This window comes from Podarcis melisellensis (assembly GCF_964234715.1).
Source record: "Podarcis melisellensis genome assembly, chromosome: 17".
Classification (NCBI taxonomy): Eukaryota; Metazoa; Chordata; class Lepidosauria; order Squamata; family Lacertidae; genus Podarcis; species Podarcis melisellensis.
Genome location: NC_138534.1, coordinates 6,419,895 through 6,440,076, shown reverse-complemented (window position 1 = coordinate 6,440,076; position 20,182 = coordinate 6,419,895). Strand labels below are relative to the sequence as shown.

The 20,182-nt window shown below is 44.8% G+C and overlaps 1 protein-coding gene across 4 annotated transcripts in view; it reads left to right on the top strand.

The window, feature by feature from the left end:
• Positions 1-20,182, top strand: part of TYK2 (tyrosine kinase 2) — a 53,939-nt gene that overhangs the window by 26,089 nt on the left and 7,668 nt on the right. For all 4 annotated transcript variants that reach the window (XM_081893824.1, XM_081893825.1, XM_081893822.1 and 1 more), the window contains exons 7-18: positions 1,678-1,866; positions 4,429-4,586; positions 4,687-4,804; positions 6,432-6,624; positions 8,303-8,409; positions 10,796-10,972; positions 12,004-12,091; positions 12,517-12,644; positions 13,739-13,874; positions 16,316-16,467; positions 18,300-18,450; positions 19,610-19,707. In XM_081893824.1, coding sequence (XP_081749950.1) covers positions 1,678-1,866; positions 4,429-4,586; positions 4,687-4,804; positions 6,432-6,624; positions 8,303-8,409; positions 10,796-10,972; positions 12,004-12,091; positions 12,517-12,644; positions 13,739-13,874; positions 16,316-16,467; positions 18,300-18,450; positions 19,610-19,707 — 1,695 coding nt within the window. The remainder of the gene's footprint in view (positions 1-1,677; positions 1,867-4,428; positions 4,587-4,686; positions 4,805-6,431; positions 6,625-8,302; positions 8,410-10,795; positions 10,973-12,003; positions 12,092-12,516; positions 12,645-13,738; positions 13,875-16,315; positions 16,468-18,299; positions 18,451-19,609; positions 19,708-20,182) is intronic.

The window sequence follows — 20,182 nt, the reverse complement described above, 5'->3', positions numbered from 1 at the left end:
CAGTCCAGTACTCACGGACAGATCTGCTTCCTTGCTGGCAAGCCATTAACTGCCTTCGCACCACCCCCTGCTCAATATCGCTGGAAAACATCAGGTCCATGGCACGAAAAAACTTCCTCGTGTCCTTTAGGATCTCATTATTCGCTGCCATCAGGGGTCTAACCCAATCCTTCGCCCCGGATTCGAGATGGCCAATCACAAAAGCCACTCGCGATTCCTCGTCGGGGAAGTCATCAAACTGCAAGTTTAGAGCGTATTGCATCTCTGTTCTAAAGGCATGATAGTTCCTGGGATCCCCCCCGAATTTCTGCACCAATCCTGGCACCTTTCTGGCGAGCGGGGTGGTTTTCTCCTTTCCCTTTTCTGCATCCTGAGCCCTCCTCTCCTCAAGCCTCGCCGTTTGCAGCGCCAGCTGGATCTCCAACGCCCTGTACCTTTCTTCCAGGCTTGGACCCCCTCCAGCTGCTCCTGCTCCTCCGGTTCCGGCTGGGTTGCTCATGATGCTTCTCCCTGCACAAGCTGGCTTTCGGAGACTTTCGGATTGCTGTGATGGGACGATGAGCTGCTTGTGCGTAAAATGCAAGTCCCTCAGAGTTTGATCAGGTTTTCAAACCTCTGCCTGTGACGGAGCCCCTCCAGCATGGCTGCGTCAATCACTAGTAGAATCCGAAAGTGGCTGCTTTCGGAATCGTTTCCAACATAAAAGCTCTTTAACGGAAACACGTCGTCTGCCCTCTCGGCGTGACAGTTTCCGGCGAGGTGTGGGTGTCCCTATAGGAGGTCCTGAGACCTCCCCACTGTTTTCGCTGGAAGCGTCTCTGAGCCATCCCTCCGACTCACTTTCCCTTGGAGTTCTTGCTCGCCCTCTACTGGTTCCCTCTTCCGCTGCTACTCCTCTCTCAACCTCAGTGAGCCTTTGCGCCCCCGGCGCTTTAGATGGCAGTTCCCTGACACCTTTCCTGTGAACAGCCGGTCCCTCCCTGTTGTTCCTCTTGCTCCCTTCTATTAGCTTCACTGCTCTCCTTCCCCCCTTGGGGAATGCTTTCTCCCTCGGATAAACTGGAAACTTCTAACTCTTCCCTGACATCAGCTCCTCCCATCTTGTCTATTTTCTATGCCTCAGACCTCAAGGGACCCTCTTTGTTTCTGCCTTGTTTTCTGTTCTGTTATGTGGAGTAATTGTCTTGTTTTAGAGGTGAACAGTGGGTCTGGGAGGCTGTCAAGGGACAAGCTGTCAGCTGGTGCTGATGTTGCCTCTATTAGACCTGATTCCTGTCCTTGCTCAGGGCTGGGGCTTCTGTGTGTTTCCTCCTGTTCCTGACCCTCCTGACTCCCAGATTCCAGTATTTCCCAGTCCTTCTCCTCATCTAGGGGGTGTCCTGTTTCCCACCACCATAAACCTGAGTCCAAACTGTCCTCTCCTGTACTTTCCCTGGAAGCCTCTTGGGCAGGCAGTCTCCACCACTCCTCTGACATCAGCCAAACCTTGCATGTTCACTGTGTGTATAGCATGACCTAGTGCCCTAAAATCCTCAAAGCTCAGTAGTGGGATAATTTGTTTTTCTCCCTCTTTCAACCCTGAAACTGCCTTTGGAGCTACCTGTGCTGCAGTGCTGGTGTGCATAATGATGTGACCGTCCTGGAGCTTGGGCTCTTAGCTCTGTCTTTCTTTTGTAGAGATTGGAAAGCCATCCCCATAGAGGTTATTTGGGAAAGAAGGCCAGGACTAAAGACCACAAGCAGCCTTACCAGCCAATGGAACGACGTGAATCCAAATGGGTACACTTCTGTGACTTCCAGGAGATCACACACATTGTTATCAAAGACTGCAGAGTCAGCATCCACCGTCAAGACAATAAGTGCCTGGTAGGTGGGAATGTGTCCCTCTGCTACTCACCTTTATTCCTTTACAATTACTTCTGTGAACTGTTGGTGACTGACCAAGAACGAGGCCTTCAGGTCACAGCAGGTAGCTGAATTATGCCAATTCAGTGTGTAGCAGCCGTGGAAAAGGCAAATTCCATTACAGTGGACTCTCCGGATACAAACTTAATTTGTTCCCGGGATCCGTATGTACCCCGAAAAGTCTGCAACATGAAGCGCTGTTTCTGCGCACGCACGTGGCACGATAGAGCACTTCTGCGCATGCGCGCGAGGCTAAACCCGGAAGTATACAGTTCCGGGTTTGCCATGTTCGCAACCCGAAAGTTACGTTACCTGAAGGTAAGGTAAGCTGAGGGTCCACTCTACTAGGGTTTGTTAGGAAAGGGATTGAAAAATAAAACTTGCAATATCATGATGCTTTTATACAAATTTGTGGTGCAACTTCACTTGCAATATTGTGTAAAGTTCTGGTTGCCTCACCTCGAAAGGGATAGGTCCGAGTTGAAAAAGGTTCAGAAAAGGGCAATGAAAATGATCAAGGTATGAAAAAAGCAGATAAAGAGAAATTTTTCTCCCTGTCTTATAGCACTAGAACTCAGGGACATCAAATGAAGCTAAATGTTGCAGTGGCGTAGCGTGGGTTGTCAGCACCCGGGGCAAGGCAAGTAATTTGTGCCCCCTAACCCGTGGATTTGCGCCCCCTAATCCGTGGATTTGCGCCCCCTAACCCCCAGATGTTGCGGCTGGGCCCCCCTGCACCCCCCACGCTACGCCACTGAAATGTTGGAAGATTGAGGACAGATGAAAGTTTTTCATAAAGTGCAGATACAGAGGATCAGAGAAATTCTTTGAGGATAAGGCTGTCAGTGACTACAAGACACAGTGGTTATGTTATACTCCCAGTATGTTTCTAAATACCAGTGGCTGGGAATCATCTGTAGAGAGTGCCTTTGTGCTCGTGTCCTGTTTGTGGGCTTCCCATAGACATCTGGTTGGCCACTATGAGATCAGACTACAAATTCTGTGCATATGGAATCTCAAAGGTGCATACTCTGGGCTGCTAGGCTAGACATTAGGGATATACACACACATTTGGTTCGCTTCTCCCATGTCCTGGTGTCACAACAGTATATTTATTCACAAAATTTATACACTACTTGATTGTTAAAAAAAAATAAAAATCAAAGTAATTTACAATGGTACCTTGGTTGTCGAACTTAATCCGTTCCGGGAGTCCATTCGACTCCCGGAACCGCTCAGAAACCAAGGTGCAGCTTCCGGTTGGCTGCAGGAGCTTCCGGCACTCAACGGAAGCTGCGTCGGATGTTCAACTTCCGAAAAACGTTCACAAACTGGAACACTCACTTCCAGGTTTGCAGCTTTCGGGAGCTGATTTTTTCAGGAGCCAAGCCGTTCGAGAATACTTTTGAAGAGTTAAAACAATAATAGTTTAAACCAGATTAAAATGCACAGCAACTTTCTAAACTTGCAAATGCCAAAAAAGTACAGTGAAGGCACCTGCCTTATAGCAATAGGCTGGGAGTTAGTTCCAAAGTATAGGTGCTGCCACACGAAAAGATCAAGTTCCTACAAATGTGAAGCAGGTATGATGTGGTACCTGAAACAGTGCCATTGCCACAGATCAGAGTGCCTTATGGCATAAGGCAATCTCATAGGATTGCCATCTTTCTCCAATGGAAAATTCCCCAGAGCATTCAGGAACATAATGGGTTGCATCAGTTTCTGAGGGCGGGTTATCAGAATGGGCCCACCACCCTTACATGTGATGGATGGGTCTGTTCAATGTTTCCTTGTATGACTGATCTGCAGCTTTTAGAGACCTTTTTAGAAACAATAAGTTCAGCTGGGTAGGTTGATTAGCTCTGTTCAGTTGTGGAGCACCTTCTTTGCATGTAGAAGGTCCCAGGTTCAGTGTCCAGCAACTCCAGGAAGGATTGGTGGAGACACTTGTCTGACAACCTAGAGAGCTGCTTGCCAGTCAGTGCATTCTATGGAATGCAATTTATAAGAAGAAGAAGAAAATAGAAATGAAATTTAAAAACCATCCAGCATCCAGCACAGCACATTGCTATTGCTACAGCAGGCAGTAAAATCATTAAGTGGTCTTTCATGACCATCAGCAATTTTCAGGTGGTACATGGAAAAAACAGCCTGGAAAACACTGGCTTAAAGCACTGTACAGTGGTGCCTCGCAAGACGAAATTAATCCGTTCCGCGAGTCTCTTCGTCTTGCGGTTTTTTCGTCTTGCGAAGCATGGCTATTAACGGCTTAGCGGCTTTAAGAAAAAGGAAACAAACTCGCAAGAACTCGCAAGACGTTTCGTCTTGCAAAGCAAGCCCATAGGAAAATTCATCTTGCGGAACGACTCAAAAAACGGAAAACTCTTTCGTCTTGCGCGTTTTTCGTCTTGCGAGGCATTCATCTTGCGAGGTACCACTGTAGCTTCCCAAGGGCCTTCAGCCCAGCATTGTGGCCCAGGACTAATGCTTAACGACTGTGCTTTCAAAAAAATTTCTATCTAGGATCTGACTCTTTCATCCTACGAAGCTGCCCTCTCCTTGATTTCACTGGTGGATGGTTATTTCAGATTGACAGCTGACTCTAACCATTACCTGTGCCATGAAGTAGCCCCGCCCCGGTTGGTAATGAGCATTCAGAATGGTATCCACGGACCCATGCAGTAAGTGATCTCTGCTTAAGCCATTCAACATTTTCTTCTCAAAGCTTGGTTTGGGACAGGGGTCTCCACAGGCCATGTCTAAAATGTTTTCTTTTCCTAGTGAAGAATTTATTATGGCTAAACTGAAGCGAGAAGAACAGGAGGATGGCCTGTACGTCCTTCGCTGGAGCGTCCTTGATTATAATAGATTGATCTTGTCGGTATTGAGGAGAGGCCAGGTGAGATTTGTGGGAGTGGTTGTGGCCTGTTCTAATTCTATAGGTTGTGTAAAGCAACTTCCCCCTGCATCCCCTGTTCACCTCTTAAATAGTTTCTGAGTTTTCTCTCAATCCTCCAGAGCAGATCTGGGTACAGAGCAGGGAGAGGAGAGGCAAGGAAGTTGTTTGACTTGCACATTTATTTTGTTGAATACAGCCCTTGTCCTTGATGCTTTGTGAATGAGCCTTTTCCAAGTATGAGTACGTTGCTGTTGATTCTGAGCAGGGTGATCAATCTGTGCTAGGCTACTGGCAGTATATTGTCCAACCAATTTCATACAAAGAAATAAAGATAGTGGAAAGCCACTGGGAAACAGGACTGAGGTTCTTGTGTCTGCTGTATGTCCATAAAGTGGAATTGAGCAGATGAAAAATGAAAGCTGATAAGCAGCTGTAAGCCATGGTTGCTCAGATTGGTTTTGTGTGAAGTCTTCATTGATTCACAGAGTACGCTTTATGGCTGCATTAATAAGTCAACTAAGATTGCTGACACTAGTTTTCCCCAATATAAATATGTTAGTGACTTGTTTCCAAATGGGTTTGGAGGTTGTTGTTGGGAAACTCTGTAACATACCCATGGCTCACCACTTGGGGACCATTCTTACATACTTCAGGCAAACACCAGAGTTGTTATTTGGGAACCTCAGTTAGCACTTTTAATGAACTCTTAAGATCATTAATGCAGTTCTTTTAACAAATTATAGTACTTTGTTATAATACAGTCTGTACATTATTATATTTTTTATAAGGCAAACTGAAAACGATTAAAAATAGATTGGATTTGATTCAGAGTTAATCACGTGTGTGGGACGCGGGTGGTGCTGTGGGTTAAAGCCTCAGCGCCTAGGACTTGCCGATCGAAATGTCGGCGGTTCGAATCCCCGCGGCGGGGTGCGCTCCCGTCGTTCGGTCCCAGCGCCTGCCAACCTAGCAGTTCGAAAGCACCTTCAGGTGCAAGTAGATAAATAGGGACCGCTTACTAGCGGGAAGGTAAACGGCGTTCCGTGTGCTGCGCTGGCTCGCCAGATGCAGCTTGTCACTCTGGCCACGTAACCCGGAAGTGTCTTCGGACAGCGCTGGCCCCCGGCCTCTTAAGTGAGATGGGCGCACAACCCCAGAGTCTGTCAAGACTGGCCCGTATGAGCAGGGGTACCTTTACCTTTACCTTTTAACAGGTGTAGCTGACTTTTGTGACTGCCTCCTCCCCAGTGCAGCCTACAAAAAATGCTCCTCAGAAGGTCGAGGGACCTTGCTGAATGGGGTGGGTTCATAGCAAGGGGCTTGAGGTGGAGGGGAGAGATCAGCTTTTGCAGCTGGAAGCTGTGCTTGTAGAAAGTGATTTGGTCTGAAACAGCTGTGCTCATGCTTTTCATGAAGATTGAAGGAGTAAGAAGCATGTTCCTGTGGTCTGCTGACTTCTGATCATTGGGACAAATAGGAGGGTGTAAAGTTTGAAATGCCTGTGAGTGGGACAGGCATTTGGGGAGAGATGTGTTCCATAGTCTGCATATTTCAAGTAATACTGCTGGCTGGGCATGTAGGCTAGTGTCCAGCTCTTAGTCTCTCTCATGCTTCTTGTTTGCCGCAGTCCTTCCAGAGCCAGGATGCCACAAGCTACAGACAGTTCCGAATCCAGAAGAAGGGGGATTCCTTTGTGCTAGAAGGCTGGGAGCAAGAGTTTCCAAGCATCCAAGAACTGATGAATGCTCTCAAAGGCTGTACTCTGAGATCTGGAAATGAGACCTTCATTTTCCGCAGGGGGTCTCTCCCAAAGCCAGGAGGTATAAGTCAAGAATTGTAAATACTGTTCCTTTTACAGTGACCTAGTAAAGATAATCTGGCTACATGAATATAGTATAGAAAGAGAAGAGGTGAATCTGCTACACAGCATAGGGCCTTTTTCTTACCACAAGACCTTGTAATCGTTTAGCATTTTACTGAATATCCAGCAGTTCAGGGGATTCAGATGTTGGTCCAAGGCATAATTACTCCTGAAGTTGCAGCTTTTTAAAACCACAGTCATGGATAACGAAGACCAGACTTTAAACAGGAGTATGTGGCCACATTAACATGGTGGTTTCTGGGTACTTAACCAGAATTAAGCACTATTTACACTGAGAGTACTATTGGATCTCAAGGGAAGCAGCATCCCTAATCAGCATTTTTTTACTGTAGGTTAAGAATAAACTTGGACCTCCAATATACTTTGCTTGCCTGATCTAGGTATAAAATCAACATCTGTAATTGAAAGAACTAGCAACCACAAACCTTTGGCTTGTGTTCTTCTCCAGCTCTAACAGGAGAATAGCTAAAGCTTCTAGTCAGGGTTTCATGTTGATACGTCTTAATTGCATTTTCTCATTTCACACAAATACAGGAAACTCTGGTTTGTACAAACTATAGCTAGTGAAGAAACTGGAATATCAAACCAGGATTAACTGTGGTTTAATACCATGGTTTCTTAACTATGGTTTTAATAAACCACAGTTTTCTGTATAGAGAGGAAACCGAGGCTTGTTTTTATGTCTGAATCAGGCCACTGTGTGAGAACATATCCAGGATAGCCTCTACTCTTTCTTGCCATGTTGTTTTCCAGAAGTAAAACCTCGCTGTTAGTTGTGTGAACTAACTATTATTTCATGAACAAGAATCACCTGAGCTTTTCAGGTTCTTCACTTTAGCACCACCCCTTCCAGGGCACTCTGTTTGGGCGAGCTTTAAGAAACCCCACCAGCAGGATTACACAGGGCTTCTGCTTGTGCAATCAGGCTTCCTCTCCCCCTTCCCACCTCCTGAAATTGGCTCTGGGTGGGGGCAGGAGAACCCCTCAGAACAGCATGCAGTGAAGGAGAGGGGATCTGGCAGGCTGCAGTGCTTCTGCAGTGGAACATTAAATTCCACACAGTGTCTTGAAAGAGGTGCTAATTTAGCAACAAGATGTTGACAGAAAGAAGCTGTATTCAGGGAGGAATGCTGATTAAACTCACTTAGGGAATTCCTTAAATTAAAACCTCTTGGGTTGCAGCATGCAGTTACTGATTATTTTTATATATATATATATATATATATATATTTAAATAATCTTTATTACTTTTAAGACTTACAAGAAAAGAAAAAAGAAGAAAAAAGGCAAGAGAAAGACAAAATAGAGCAGAAAAGAAAAAAGAAAAAAAGAAAAAATAATACAATACAATATATAAACAATACAAAACACAACCTTAACACACTAAACTAAACTAAACAAAACAAGAATTTAAAAACATATACCATACCATTTCATTACTCTATCTTTCAGTTACTGATTATTATACCCTCCCATATACAAGTTTCTGTTTGTGAACAAAGTTGTGAAATAACTTTCTTAGAAATGGTCTGCTTTTCTGTTCTGTTCTGTTTTGTTCTTTTTTTTTTAGTGTGCTTTTGTAGATCTGATCTTTGGGACTAATCTCTCTTCTACAGAGATCTCAGACCTGCTGATCACACGAAAAGTGAAGGACAGCACCCGGCAAATTCTGAACTTGACGCAGCTGAGCTTCCATCAGATCCGAAAAAATGAGATCACCCAGGTCAGCACTGTTGTCTTGTGACTTTTGTGGGGGATAAAGGATTAGGATTATAAAGGTGTTTCAACCTGGAAAGGACCTAACATTCTCTTTTCGTGCTAGGAACTTTAATCCCAAGTATTCTCACCGTGCAGTATGCTAATTTTGAAGTAATGCCAAACTAAGGCTTAGGAACCTATTGGACAAGTGGCTTAGGTGTCTAGTCTCATGGCTTCTAGTATGAGTTTTATGCCTTCCAGGGGGTGGAAATTGACTTCACTGTGTGCCTAACAAGCATTGCTGGAAGACAGAAGTTGGTTTTACTGTTATATAACAGAGCTATGAATCCTGTCTTTAGTTCTACTGTAGTTGGTGTGAAAGATTCACAGGAAACCATGGTGGGTTATAGGACTGGGAAGTGGGTTGGTAGGGGTTTTGTTGACCTTTTTTTGTTATTGTTATTGATATTATTTTTGTAGCCTTGTATTTAGATCTTATAATGTGGAAATTGTTCAATTTGGCTGTGTACATTTTGATGTTTTATATTTATTGTTTATGACTACTTTTGTTATGTTTGTACAGTGGTGCCTCGCAAGACGAAATTAATTCGTTCCGCAAGTCTTTTCGTCTTGCGAGTTTTTCGTCTTGCGAAGCACGGTTTCCCATAGGAATGCATTGAAAATCAATCAATGCGTTCCTATGGAAACCGCCTTCAGACCAGGTCCGGGGACAGTCTGTCCCCCGACCTCTTCTGAAGGCCGGCGGGGGGCGAAAGTCTTTGCTTCCCCCCCGCCTGCCTTCCCGGGACAGCGGAGACTTCTCCGCTGTCCCGGGGCGATCTTAAAATGCTGGCGGGTGGCAGTGAAGCCTTCGCTGCCGTCCCCCAGCATTTTAAAAGAGGTCCTGGACCTCTTCTGAAGGCCGGCGGGGGGCAAAAGCCTTTGCTCCCCCCCGCCTGCCTTCAAAAGCCATCCGGGATAGCGGGAAGCGCTTCCCTGCTATCCCGGGCTGCTTTTAAAATGCTGGCGGTGGGGAGCAAAGCCTTTCGGCCCCCGTCAGCCTTCCTGGATCTCTTCTGAAGGCTGGAGGGTGGGGAAGGCTTTGCTCCCCACCGCTAGCATTTAAAAGAGGTCCCCGGAGATTTCCCTATGGGCTTTCTTTTCTTTTTTTTTTAATTCTTTTTTATTAGTTATTTCCAAAAAGAACACAAGGTAACACACATACAGGAAAAAAAATACACAGAAAAAAAAATTAAAAGTAATAAACAGCAATTGTCATTTCCATATCATCCATATAACACAGTCGTCTCTTACGGGACTTCCTTCAGCCTGTCCGTAAATCATTCGAAGCAATAAATAAAATTACACGTTTCATTACTTATATTGTCATTATACCGATTCCTAATTCCTGTTTGCTTTGCACAATAACTCTTAGTCTTTCACAGTGCGTCTCTAAATCCCTTTAGCGTTATTTGCCCTTCACTAATACATTCCAGATAATCTACATACTTTTCCCAATCTTTGGTGAACACTTGGTCTCTTATGTATCTAACTTTTCCTGTTAATCTATCCAACTCTGCGTAATCCGACAACTTAGATCTCCACTCCTCCACCGTTGGGGTTTCCCGTAGTTTCCACTTCTGGGCTAATACTACCCTTGCTGCCGTAACCGCATAGTATACCAATCTGCGATCTTCCTTTTTTATCTCTTGTCCTAATATCCCTAGAAGAAAGATTTCTGGTTTCTTTATGAACGTGTACTTTAATATCTTCTTCAATTCAGTGTGTACTTTCTCCCAAAATTGTTTCACCCTTCTGCACTCCCACCACATATGGTAGAAGGAGCCCTCTATGTCTTTGCATCTCCAGCACTTATTATCCACCTTATACATTTTTGATAATTTCAAGTACCACCTATAAAACATCTTCATGACGTTTTCCCTTATCGAAGTACACGCCGTAAAGTTTACCCCCTCCTTCCAAAGTTTCTCCCAATCCTCAAACTGTATACTATGACCTATATCCCTTGACCAGCGGATCATCACCGATTTGACTTCCTCATCGCCTAAATTCCAGTCCAACAACATCCTATATATCTTAGATATAATTTTCACTTTATTATTTATTATTTCTGTCTGGAATTTTGAGTCTTTATCTGCATAACCTCTTTCTTTGATATCTTTACTTCTTGCGAAGCAAGCCCATAGGGAAATTCATTTCGCGAAGCGCCTCCAAAACGGAAAACCCTTTCATCTAGCGGGTTTTTCGTCTTGCGAGGCGTTCGTCTTGCGGGGCACCACTGTAAATCTTTCCATGTTGTAAGCTGCCTTGAGCATGATTTTAACGATGCAAAAGTGGCATAAAAATAGACTGATGATAATTAACACATCCATGTCTTAAATCTCCTTCAGAGAGCTCACCTAGGACAAGGGACGTGCACCAACATTTATGATGGAGTGCTGCATGTCTGCGGTGCAGCTAATGGTGATGATGAGACGGAATACTACTCTACTGAGCAGAACAACAACAATCGTGAGATGCATGTAGTACTCAAAGTGCTTGACCCTAGCCACAGGGACATTGTCCTGGTGAGTTGTTATTGGCAGCTGTCTATCTCAAGAGACAATGGAGTATGCCTCCAGGCGGGGGAGGAATTCAAACTGCTGCATTAGTAGCACCAGAGTTACCTCCCTAAGGTGCAAGCCTGGGCGGTGTGTGTGTGTGTGGGTGGGGTCCTGGGCTTCCCAGACAACAAGACTCCCCTTTCAACCTCACTGATGTGGTCTAAAGGAGAGCAGAGCAGTGCGTTTGTCACCAGCTTCTTTGCAGGAGTTCCCAGAAGGAGCCATACAAGGTGCCATCCAACTGTCTTAGGGACTCTACTCTGGATTTGAGTAGGGTTTATTTCTTAGAATTTTCTTCTTCCAAAGATGTCCTGCAAGTCACTGGAGTTTTAGAATCAGAGTTTTCCTGCTCCTAGATGTGCTACCTTCCCAGGTTGACAAGCCCCATCTGTCATCTTTTTGACCTTTGGATCCACATTTCTCTCGTTCGCTCAATCCACCGGAGCCTGTCTTTGCATTCAGGAGAAGTTCCTGACTCACTGAGGGTTTGAGACCCATCAGCTACCCTCACCTGGTTTAGCTGGCCAGTCAAAGCTGTTCTGAGAGTGTGGCTGCTGTCGCATGCTGACAGCTTCTAGGAGCCACAGGTGGCAACTGGTTTTTATTTTACTTATTTTATTATTTAGTTACATTTCCCCCCTTTTGTTTCTAGAATTGCTACCTCCTTTTGTTAAAACAAATATAATAACAGCAGTATGATTGCAAAAAAGTAAATGCAAGATACATTTTGAATCAGAACAGATCTCTAGCTAGCTTTATTTTTTTAGAAAAGGTTTGTTTATGAAGTTTATTTATCTTGCTGGCAAATGAAAACGGCAGATAAGAAATTAACTGCATGACACTGGAAAAGGTAGGAAGAGCTGCAGAATTGTTATTGGGTTGGGAATCAAATCAGTAGTTGCTGGAATCCTGGTCCTGTGCTAGGATTGAAGTGCCCCAGTTACATTCCTTGGATAACAACTCTCATGTGATGGCCTCCCTTCTGTCCTCTGCAGGCATTCTTTGAAACAGCAAGTCTGATGAGCCAGGTTTCCCACATCCACTTGGCTTTTGTGCACGGGGTTTGTGTAAGGGGCTTAGAGAGTGAGTATTAACTGCTTTCTGTTGCATGGCTTCTCCCTGTATAGCTCACTGAGATGTAATTGTCTTGTGTTCTCAGCTGCCCTGCATGTTTCACTATTTTATTCTTACGGTCCTGCAGCTTTTTCTTATTTGAGAAATACTGTGTGTTTCATTTTGTATTTGGGGAAACAGTGTCAGACTGTCACCCACTTAGCCATGTTTAATCATCTCTTGACAGATTACTTTGGAAGACAGATGCCTTCCATTTTCAGCCTGTGGTTCATCTTCCTTTTGTGGTTGTCTTAGATCTGTGAGAGCAACCAAAATAGCCCTTTCCCATTTCCATTCATGTTCTTCAGCCAATATGTTACCCACTGCTGAGAAGCAGCAATTCTAAACCTATATTGTTTTTGGATTATCACATTTCTTCCTTTTCCTGCTTTCAGATATAATGGTGGAAGAGTACATTGAGCATGGGCCCCTGGATGTCTTCTTGCGGAAAAACAAGGGGCGGATAACGGTGGGCTGGAAATTCACTGTTGCTGCACAGTTAGCAAGTGCCCTGAGTTACTTGGTAAGTCTCCTTAGAAGGGTTTGGAGCCAACCTTCTGGAAGTGTCAGATCTTCACTATAGGTGTATAGCACCTTATACCACGTCAATTGCCAGGGCTTACCCCTGACACTGGGACGCGGGTGGCGCTGTGGGTTAAACCACAGAGCCTAGGACTTGCTGATCAGAAGGTCAGCGGTTCATATCCCCATGACAGGGTGAGCTCCCATTGTTCGGTGCCTGCTCCTGCCAACCTAGCAGTTCGAAAGCATGTCAAAGTGCAAGTAGATAAACAGGTACCGCTCCGGCGGGAAGGTAAATGGTGTTCTGCTCTGGTTTGCCAGAAGCAGCTTAGTCATGCTGGCCACATGACCTGGAAGCTGCATGCTGGCTCCCTCGGCCAATAAAGCGAGATGAGCGCTGCAACCCCAGAGTCGGTCACGACTGGACCTAATGGTCAGGGGCCCCTTTACCTTTACCCCTGACAGGGATGTGGCGTCTTGATGAGAGTGTTGCTTAGACTGTGTTCCTTCCCTTACCTCCCAGAACTTCAGTTCTCTTGGGGAGAATCATAACCATGAATCTAAACCTACCTTGTAAACTATGACATTAGAAACCACCTTGCTTGGGAGAAGCAAGAGGGGCAGAACTGTACACTAGCGATTATCTTAGAATCCCACAACCTGATCGATAAGGATAACAGAACAGGAGATGGTTATCCATTCTCAAACCATTTGGGGCTTGTCAGTTTTTGGGATCCTGCTTTGAAGCAAGAATTCAGAGTTTCATGCTTTTTTGACCCCTTCTGTGTCTGTGATTCTCAGGCTTGAAGTGCCTGAATCAGCCAGAGGCAGCAGCACTTGCAGTTCAAGGTTGCTTTCCCTGATGTTTGGGCAGGGCAGGGGCGGCAGCATAGAGACATGGACAGTAGACCAGTTGCTTAAAAGAACTTCTAAGGTTTGGCAAGGAGGCCCAGCTGACTACTGAACCAGTTAGCTTTCTGCTTAGTGATCCCCTTGGGGAAACAGAGGCACAATGGATCAACGGCCGAGTTGCAAGTAGGCATGCTAAAGAGACAGGGCTTCTCACAGACTACCTTTCTGCATCTATTTAAACAGGAAGGCAAAAACCTGGTGCATGGCAGCGTATGTGCCAAGAACATCCTGTTGGCCAGGAAAGGTTTGGAAGATGGCTCGACACCCTTCATTAAGCTCAGCGACCCTGGAGTCAGCTTTGCTGTGCTCTCCCAAGAAGGTAGACCCTCCTCTTCAGAGGGATTTTTCCCTTTTCACATTCGCTTTCACAAGAGGTGCATGGTTTTGGAGTTGAGCAGAGGGAAGTAATTTGGACACAGTGTCCCTGTTTGCATATCGCAGGAGGTAGGTCATGGTGTATAGTTTGCTGTCAGTGAGGATTGTGCCTGACACCATTCTCTGGCAGCAGCTCCGTGTCCCATCTCCAAAACCAGCTTCTTCAGAAGTAGGTGGGTGCAGGTGTGGGTGGGTGTCTGTTTAAAGAAAGGGAATGTCTGCCTGCCTGTGATCTGCTTCCAGTGTTGGGCAGCTGCACTTCCGAGTATTACACCACATCTCTTGCTAACCATTTACTCATTTCATTTATAAAACTTCAAAGTCACTGTATATCATTCAGTGACACACAATAAGCCAACAACTTGCACACATTTCACTTGTGCTTATTCAGATTTATTCGTGCCATTTTTTTAAAAAAATAAAAGAATAAAAAGTGGGTTGCGAGAAAATTGAATCTGGGAATCCCACCTTCCATTGAACCCAGTGGAATTTGACTATATACAATTTTGGCTTTAGGCGCAATCCCTGCAACACAACCCCTGTGCAAGTTGCAGGCTTACAGTGTTACTCAAACACGACGAAAAACAATATAGACAGCATAAAAGTCAGTGGCAGCATGATTTGCTTTTTTTTGCAGCATTGTTTCTAATATGTGAGGAATCTGCCCTCCATTTATTGGTCTATTCAACTTCTTCAGCTTGATATTATTGGTGCTCCCTTTGAAGTGTCCTAAGTACCATATTGGCGTGAATATAAGCCTCACTTTCCCCCCAAATTCCGACTGTGAAAAGTTAAAGTGCGGCCTTACAGTATGCAGCCAGGAGCATGGGGCAAACAGGTCCAGGAGTGTGGCAAAGCTGCGCCCGGCTCATGCGTAGTCCCCCATTCTCCCCGCGAGAACGGGAAGGGAGAGAGCGAGGAAGGGGAAAGGCCGCTGGCAATGCAGTGCGGCTCCCCCTCCCAAGTATGCAGCCAGGAGCAGTGAGGAATGGAGCAGCTTATATTCTGGTATTTTCCCCCCTTTTTTCTCCCCCCTCCAATTTTAAAGGTGTGACTTATATTCGGGTGTGGCATATATTCGGGTCAATACGGTAATAGTCTGCTGAGCCCCCATAAAAGATGTTAAGACTCTTAACTGGAGAAGAATAGCACTGTACTGAAGGAGCAGATTCCTCTAAGGCAGAGGCTTCCTGCACTGGCCCAGACTTCCCCAACCTTTGGTCCACAAGGGTTGCTGCACTACAACCCCTCTCTTTCCAGACCAATGATTGGGGAAAATCCCATACTGCTTATCCCATACTTGTGAAAGTGTAGTTCATACTTTTCATCTCCATATCTGAGAAAAAATAATTCCATGAGTCAAGTGGCTATATGTACAGGCCTTCATGTGGATTGTTCACATTGCACATTACATCCTATGGCAATCCACATGAACACTGCCTAGGTGAGTGTCTGAGTGACCTTTCTATCATACCTTCAGCAAAACTAGGACTAGCATTAAATATGTCAGATATTGCCTGCTACTGTGGAGCCTCAGTTTTCAAGCGTCTCGGAAGCTGAACGTTTCGGTTTTCGAACGCTGAAAACCTGGAAGTAATTGCTAAGAAGAAGAAGAAGAAGAAGAAGAAGAAGAAGAAGAAGAAGAAGAAGAAGAAGAGGAGGAGTTTGGATTTGATATCCTGCTTTATCACTACCCTAAGGAGTCTCAAAGCGGCTAACATTCTCCTTTCTCTTGGGAGCCAGTGTGGTGTAGTGGTTGAGAGCGGTAGTCTCCTAATCTGGGGAACCGGGTTCGCGTCTCTGCTCCTCCACATGCAGCTGCTGGGTGACCTTGGGCCAGTCACACTTCTGTGAAGTCTCTCAGCCCCACTCACCTCACAGAGTGCTTGTTGTGGGGGAGGAAGGGAAAGGAGAATGTTAGCCGCTTTGAGACTCCTGAAGGGGAGTGAAAGGCGGGATATCAAATCCAAACTCTTCTTTTTCTTCTTCCTCTTCCTCCCCCACAACAAACACTCTGTGAGGTGAGTGGGGCTGAGAGACTTCACAGAAGTGTGACTGGCCCAAGATCACCCAGCAGCTGCATGTGGAGGAGCGGAGACGCGAACCCGGTTTCCCCAGATTACGTGACTACCATTCTTAACTACTACACCACACTGCTACCATTTTTTAACGCGCCTTGGAAGTTGAATGGCTTCTGCTGCCTGCTTTTCAATTTTTCCAATTGAACTTGCAGCTAGCCCTTTGCCCCTCAGTTTTCAAATGTTTTCGAAATCAAACGGTGTTCCGGAATGGATTACGTTTGAGAACCGAGGTACCACTATATTTGTATTTACTTATATGTTATGCATTGGGGGATTTCTAACTCTTGACTTTCCTCCTTGCAAGAGCGAGTTGACAGGATCCCATGGATTGCTCCGGAGTGTGTCAAAGACGTAAACAACCTCAGTACAGCAGCTGACAAGTGGAGCTTTGGTACCACTCTGCTGGAGATATGCTTTGATGCGGATGTGCCACTGAAAGAACGTACCCCCTCTGAGGTAGCATCTGCCTCTGCTCTCTTTTTTGCTCTTTTAGGACCTTCTCTATCTTTTTAAATATTCTTTATTGAATTTTTACATTATTTGTATACATACTCTTTTCGTTCTTCAAAATACATTATCTTATACACAAATGTCAACCAAAATAAATCAATACTTCTTCGCGTGTGACTTCCCTCCACCTCATTGTGGCTCCTTACTTCTTCCTTATATTTTTAACTGGGCTCCCCCCCCCCCCCCAATTTCACTTCTCTTACATAATGTATGTTATCTATCTGTTATTTACTTGGCAAAAAAAATAATCGAAACACATCAAATATTGTTTGAGAACAATGGTTTTCCAAGTACCCTATAAAACAGTAGGACCTACTCTGTCTTGCCCGCAGGACTTGGAACAGGGTGCCTGCAGAGAGTAGCTAACCTATTCCAGAGCATCATCAAATTCTGGGATGTATCTACTGGGCAGGATCTGAGCTGTAACTCTTCCATAGGAATGTTGTGCCAGTTTGTTGTTGGGTTTGGCTTGCCCAGCTTCATACCGTACTTTTCTGTCTATAAGACACCCCCATGTATAAGACATTTGGGGGGGGGGCTCAAATTTAAGAACATGGGGGGAAGAGGGCAGAGTTCTTCAGCTTTTTTGTGGAGGATTGCCCAGAGTTGTTCAGATTTTGGGGGGGAGAATTCACCTGAGTCCTGCCGAACTGAATATCACTCACTCAACTGGCCGATGCTAACAATCGCAAGCGACGAAAGCCAAATTGCCGAAGCGGCAGCCAATCAAAAGCAGCCCTTGCAGCAGACACCATTCACCCACCCAATCGCTAGATCCTGCTCACGGATGCAACCAATGACCTCACCCCTTAGCACTACCCATGTATAAGATGACACCCCACCCCATTTTTTGCTTTATTTTGGAGTAAATAACCCTTGTCTAATACATGGAAAAGTACAGTAACTTGGGGGAGATCTTGATTTCTACACCCAAAAGCAAAGCATATTCTGTGAGCAAGTGCACACACTGAATTATTTTGCTCATAGCTGAGCTGTGAACTAAGAGGTTCCCCAGCTGTGAATTTGCCAAGTGGCTTGAGGCAAGCTGCTGCTATTCAATCCTAATCAGCAGTAGGGTGATAGTAATACCTTACAAGATTGCTGTGAGGATTAAAGTGCTTTACATACAAATAACACTCTTAATTGTGCAGTCCTGTGCATGTATGCTCAGAGATTAGTCCCATTTAATTTAATGGCACTTACTCTCAAGTAAGTGGTTATAGGATTGCATAAATGCTAAGTAATATTGGGCAGAGAAGTCTAAAATTGCTGAATTTACATTTTATTTTGTGGTTGTAAATTTAGTTGGGAGTTGTGTGGCTTTTAATTATTATTTTCCATAACATGCTGGGGGGGATTGGTTGGTCAGGAGCTAGAATAATGGAAAATTATGGAGGACTAGTGTGCTTAGAGCAATTTTCATGGCCATAGAAAGCAAGTTAATGGTTTTTCTTTTTCGTAGGAGAATATAGCTCCTATATTCTTGTCTGTAGTTTTTGTTATCATGATTGTATTTATGTGAGGGTTTTTTGCTTCATATTTTTTCTGGTTTGGTATTATATGCTCGTTTTATTTATTGTTTATTTGTATGACATGTAAGTGTAAATAAAGTATTGGAAAAAAGCAAGCAAGTTAATGGAACGCAGCTGGGCTCTTTTGAGCCTTAGGTTCACATCTCCCAATCTGTATGACCCAGAAATGCAAGCATTTTCAACTTGTAAGCCTGGTGTTGCTTTGCAACAGACTCCTTTAATTCATAAATGTGCTCCTTTTTGCAGAAAGAGCGTTTTTATGAGAAGAAACATCGCCTTCCAGAACCATCTTTCAAAGAACTTGCTACCTTAATCAGCCAGTGCCTGAACTATTCTCCTGGAGAACGGCCTTCCTTTCGGACCATCTTACGAGACCTTACACAACTGCAGCCACATAGTAAGGATTCCAGAGGGCTCTAGGATGCTGAAAGAGCAGCTTTCAGACATCTGATATAGTGTGTCCTTACCCCACCCCTCTCCCTGGGAGCCTCACAGTGCCATAGGAGGGGTTGTCTGCAAACTGGGCCAGTTAATGTGTGAGAAGAACAAACAATCCCTTTGTTTGTGGCCTCATCATAGTTGATTCAACTTGAGTACCAGTGAAGACTGGGACCGTACTAATAAGTTAAATGGAGTGCAAAATCAAGGTGACTGCACCATACAAGTATGGTATAAGGCAGCATAAGTAAACCTACAATGATCTCTTGTCATGCAAAGGCACACCATGGCTCTATGGGTCCCAGAACAGCAGACTGCAGACTTTTGCTCCTACCAAGTCATTTTGGTGCTGTTCTGAGCTAAGCTATTGCTTCGCATTGTGTGTTATCCAAACCTGGGTTCGTAGTTTAGTTATCTCCAGACTAACCATGAGCTGAGGGTTAAGCCACAGACCCTAGGAGTTGCCAATCAGAAGGCCGGCAGCTCGAATCCCTGCGATGGGGTGAGCTCCCGTCACTTGGTCCCTGCTCCTGTCAACCTAGGAGTTCGAAAGCACGTCAAAGTGCAAGTAGATAAATAGGCACCGCTCTGGCGGGAAGGTAACAGCGTTTCTGTGTGCTGCTCTGGTTCTCCAGAAGCGGCTTAGTCATGCTGCCGGCTCCCTCAGCTAATAAAGCGAGAGAGCGCCGCAACCCCAGAGTCTGCCACGACTGGACCTAATGGTCAGGGGTCCCTTTACCTTAACCATGAGCTGTAAGTAACACATGTTTGTCCTGCAGTTTATGGCTCATGGTCTGGATGACTCATTAAGCTAAACTATGGCTTGGCTCAGCACAGCAGCAGAGAGACAGGCAGAGCAAAGCGGCTATAATCTCTCTGGTTGCACATAGGTACAAGCCATGGTTTGGTTGGGCTTGGCTTATTATAATGTGTGAACCAGGGCAAAGATAACCTAGGAAGTTGATGGTTTGCTTAAATGGGGAACAAAAAAATTAAGACAGAACCAAAATCTAGCTCTGCTCAAATATATCTAAGATGATCCAGTACATTTGTTTCCTTCCACTGGTCAGTGTACATCTTGCCTGGTGTTTCTCAGCTCCTTCCTCTTATTTTTTCAGACCTCCTTGACATCAGCTCTGTGTACACTGAATTCCCTGTACCTGACCCTACTGTCTTTCAGAAGCGCTATCTAAAGAAGATTCGAGATCTGGGTGAGGTAATTCACCTTTGTTAGTGAAGCATTATCACTAATTTCTTTACTTCAGTTCTCACCAAGTAAGAGCTGAAACAGATGAACAGTGCCCTTTGTGATCTCTCTGTTCCTGGCTGTACCATTTCCAACAGCAAGTGGTGGATCTTCTCCAGCCTTCAAGAAATAGATCTTTGCAAACAAAACTAGTTGTCAGGGAAAAGTTAACACAAAGCCTCCTCTCTGACATAGGGTTGTATGTGAGACCTCTGGTTATAGAGCGGTATATAAATTCAATAAATAATAATACAATGCATGTATTTTTGTAAACTGAGAAATAGTTAATAAATGTATATTTTAAATAAATGAATGATCCGTTTCAGTTGTAGAAAAAAATCTAAAGGGAAAAAATGTTGATTCCCAACACACTTTCCACAAGGAAAATGTAGAATTCAGTAGACTCACAAATTGTGTGGCTGTTACTTTCTGCGGGATTACACAT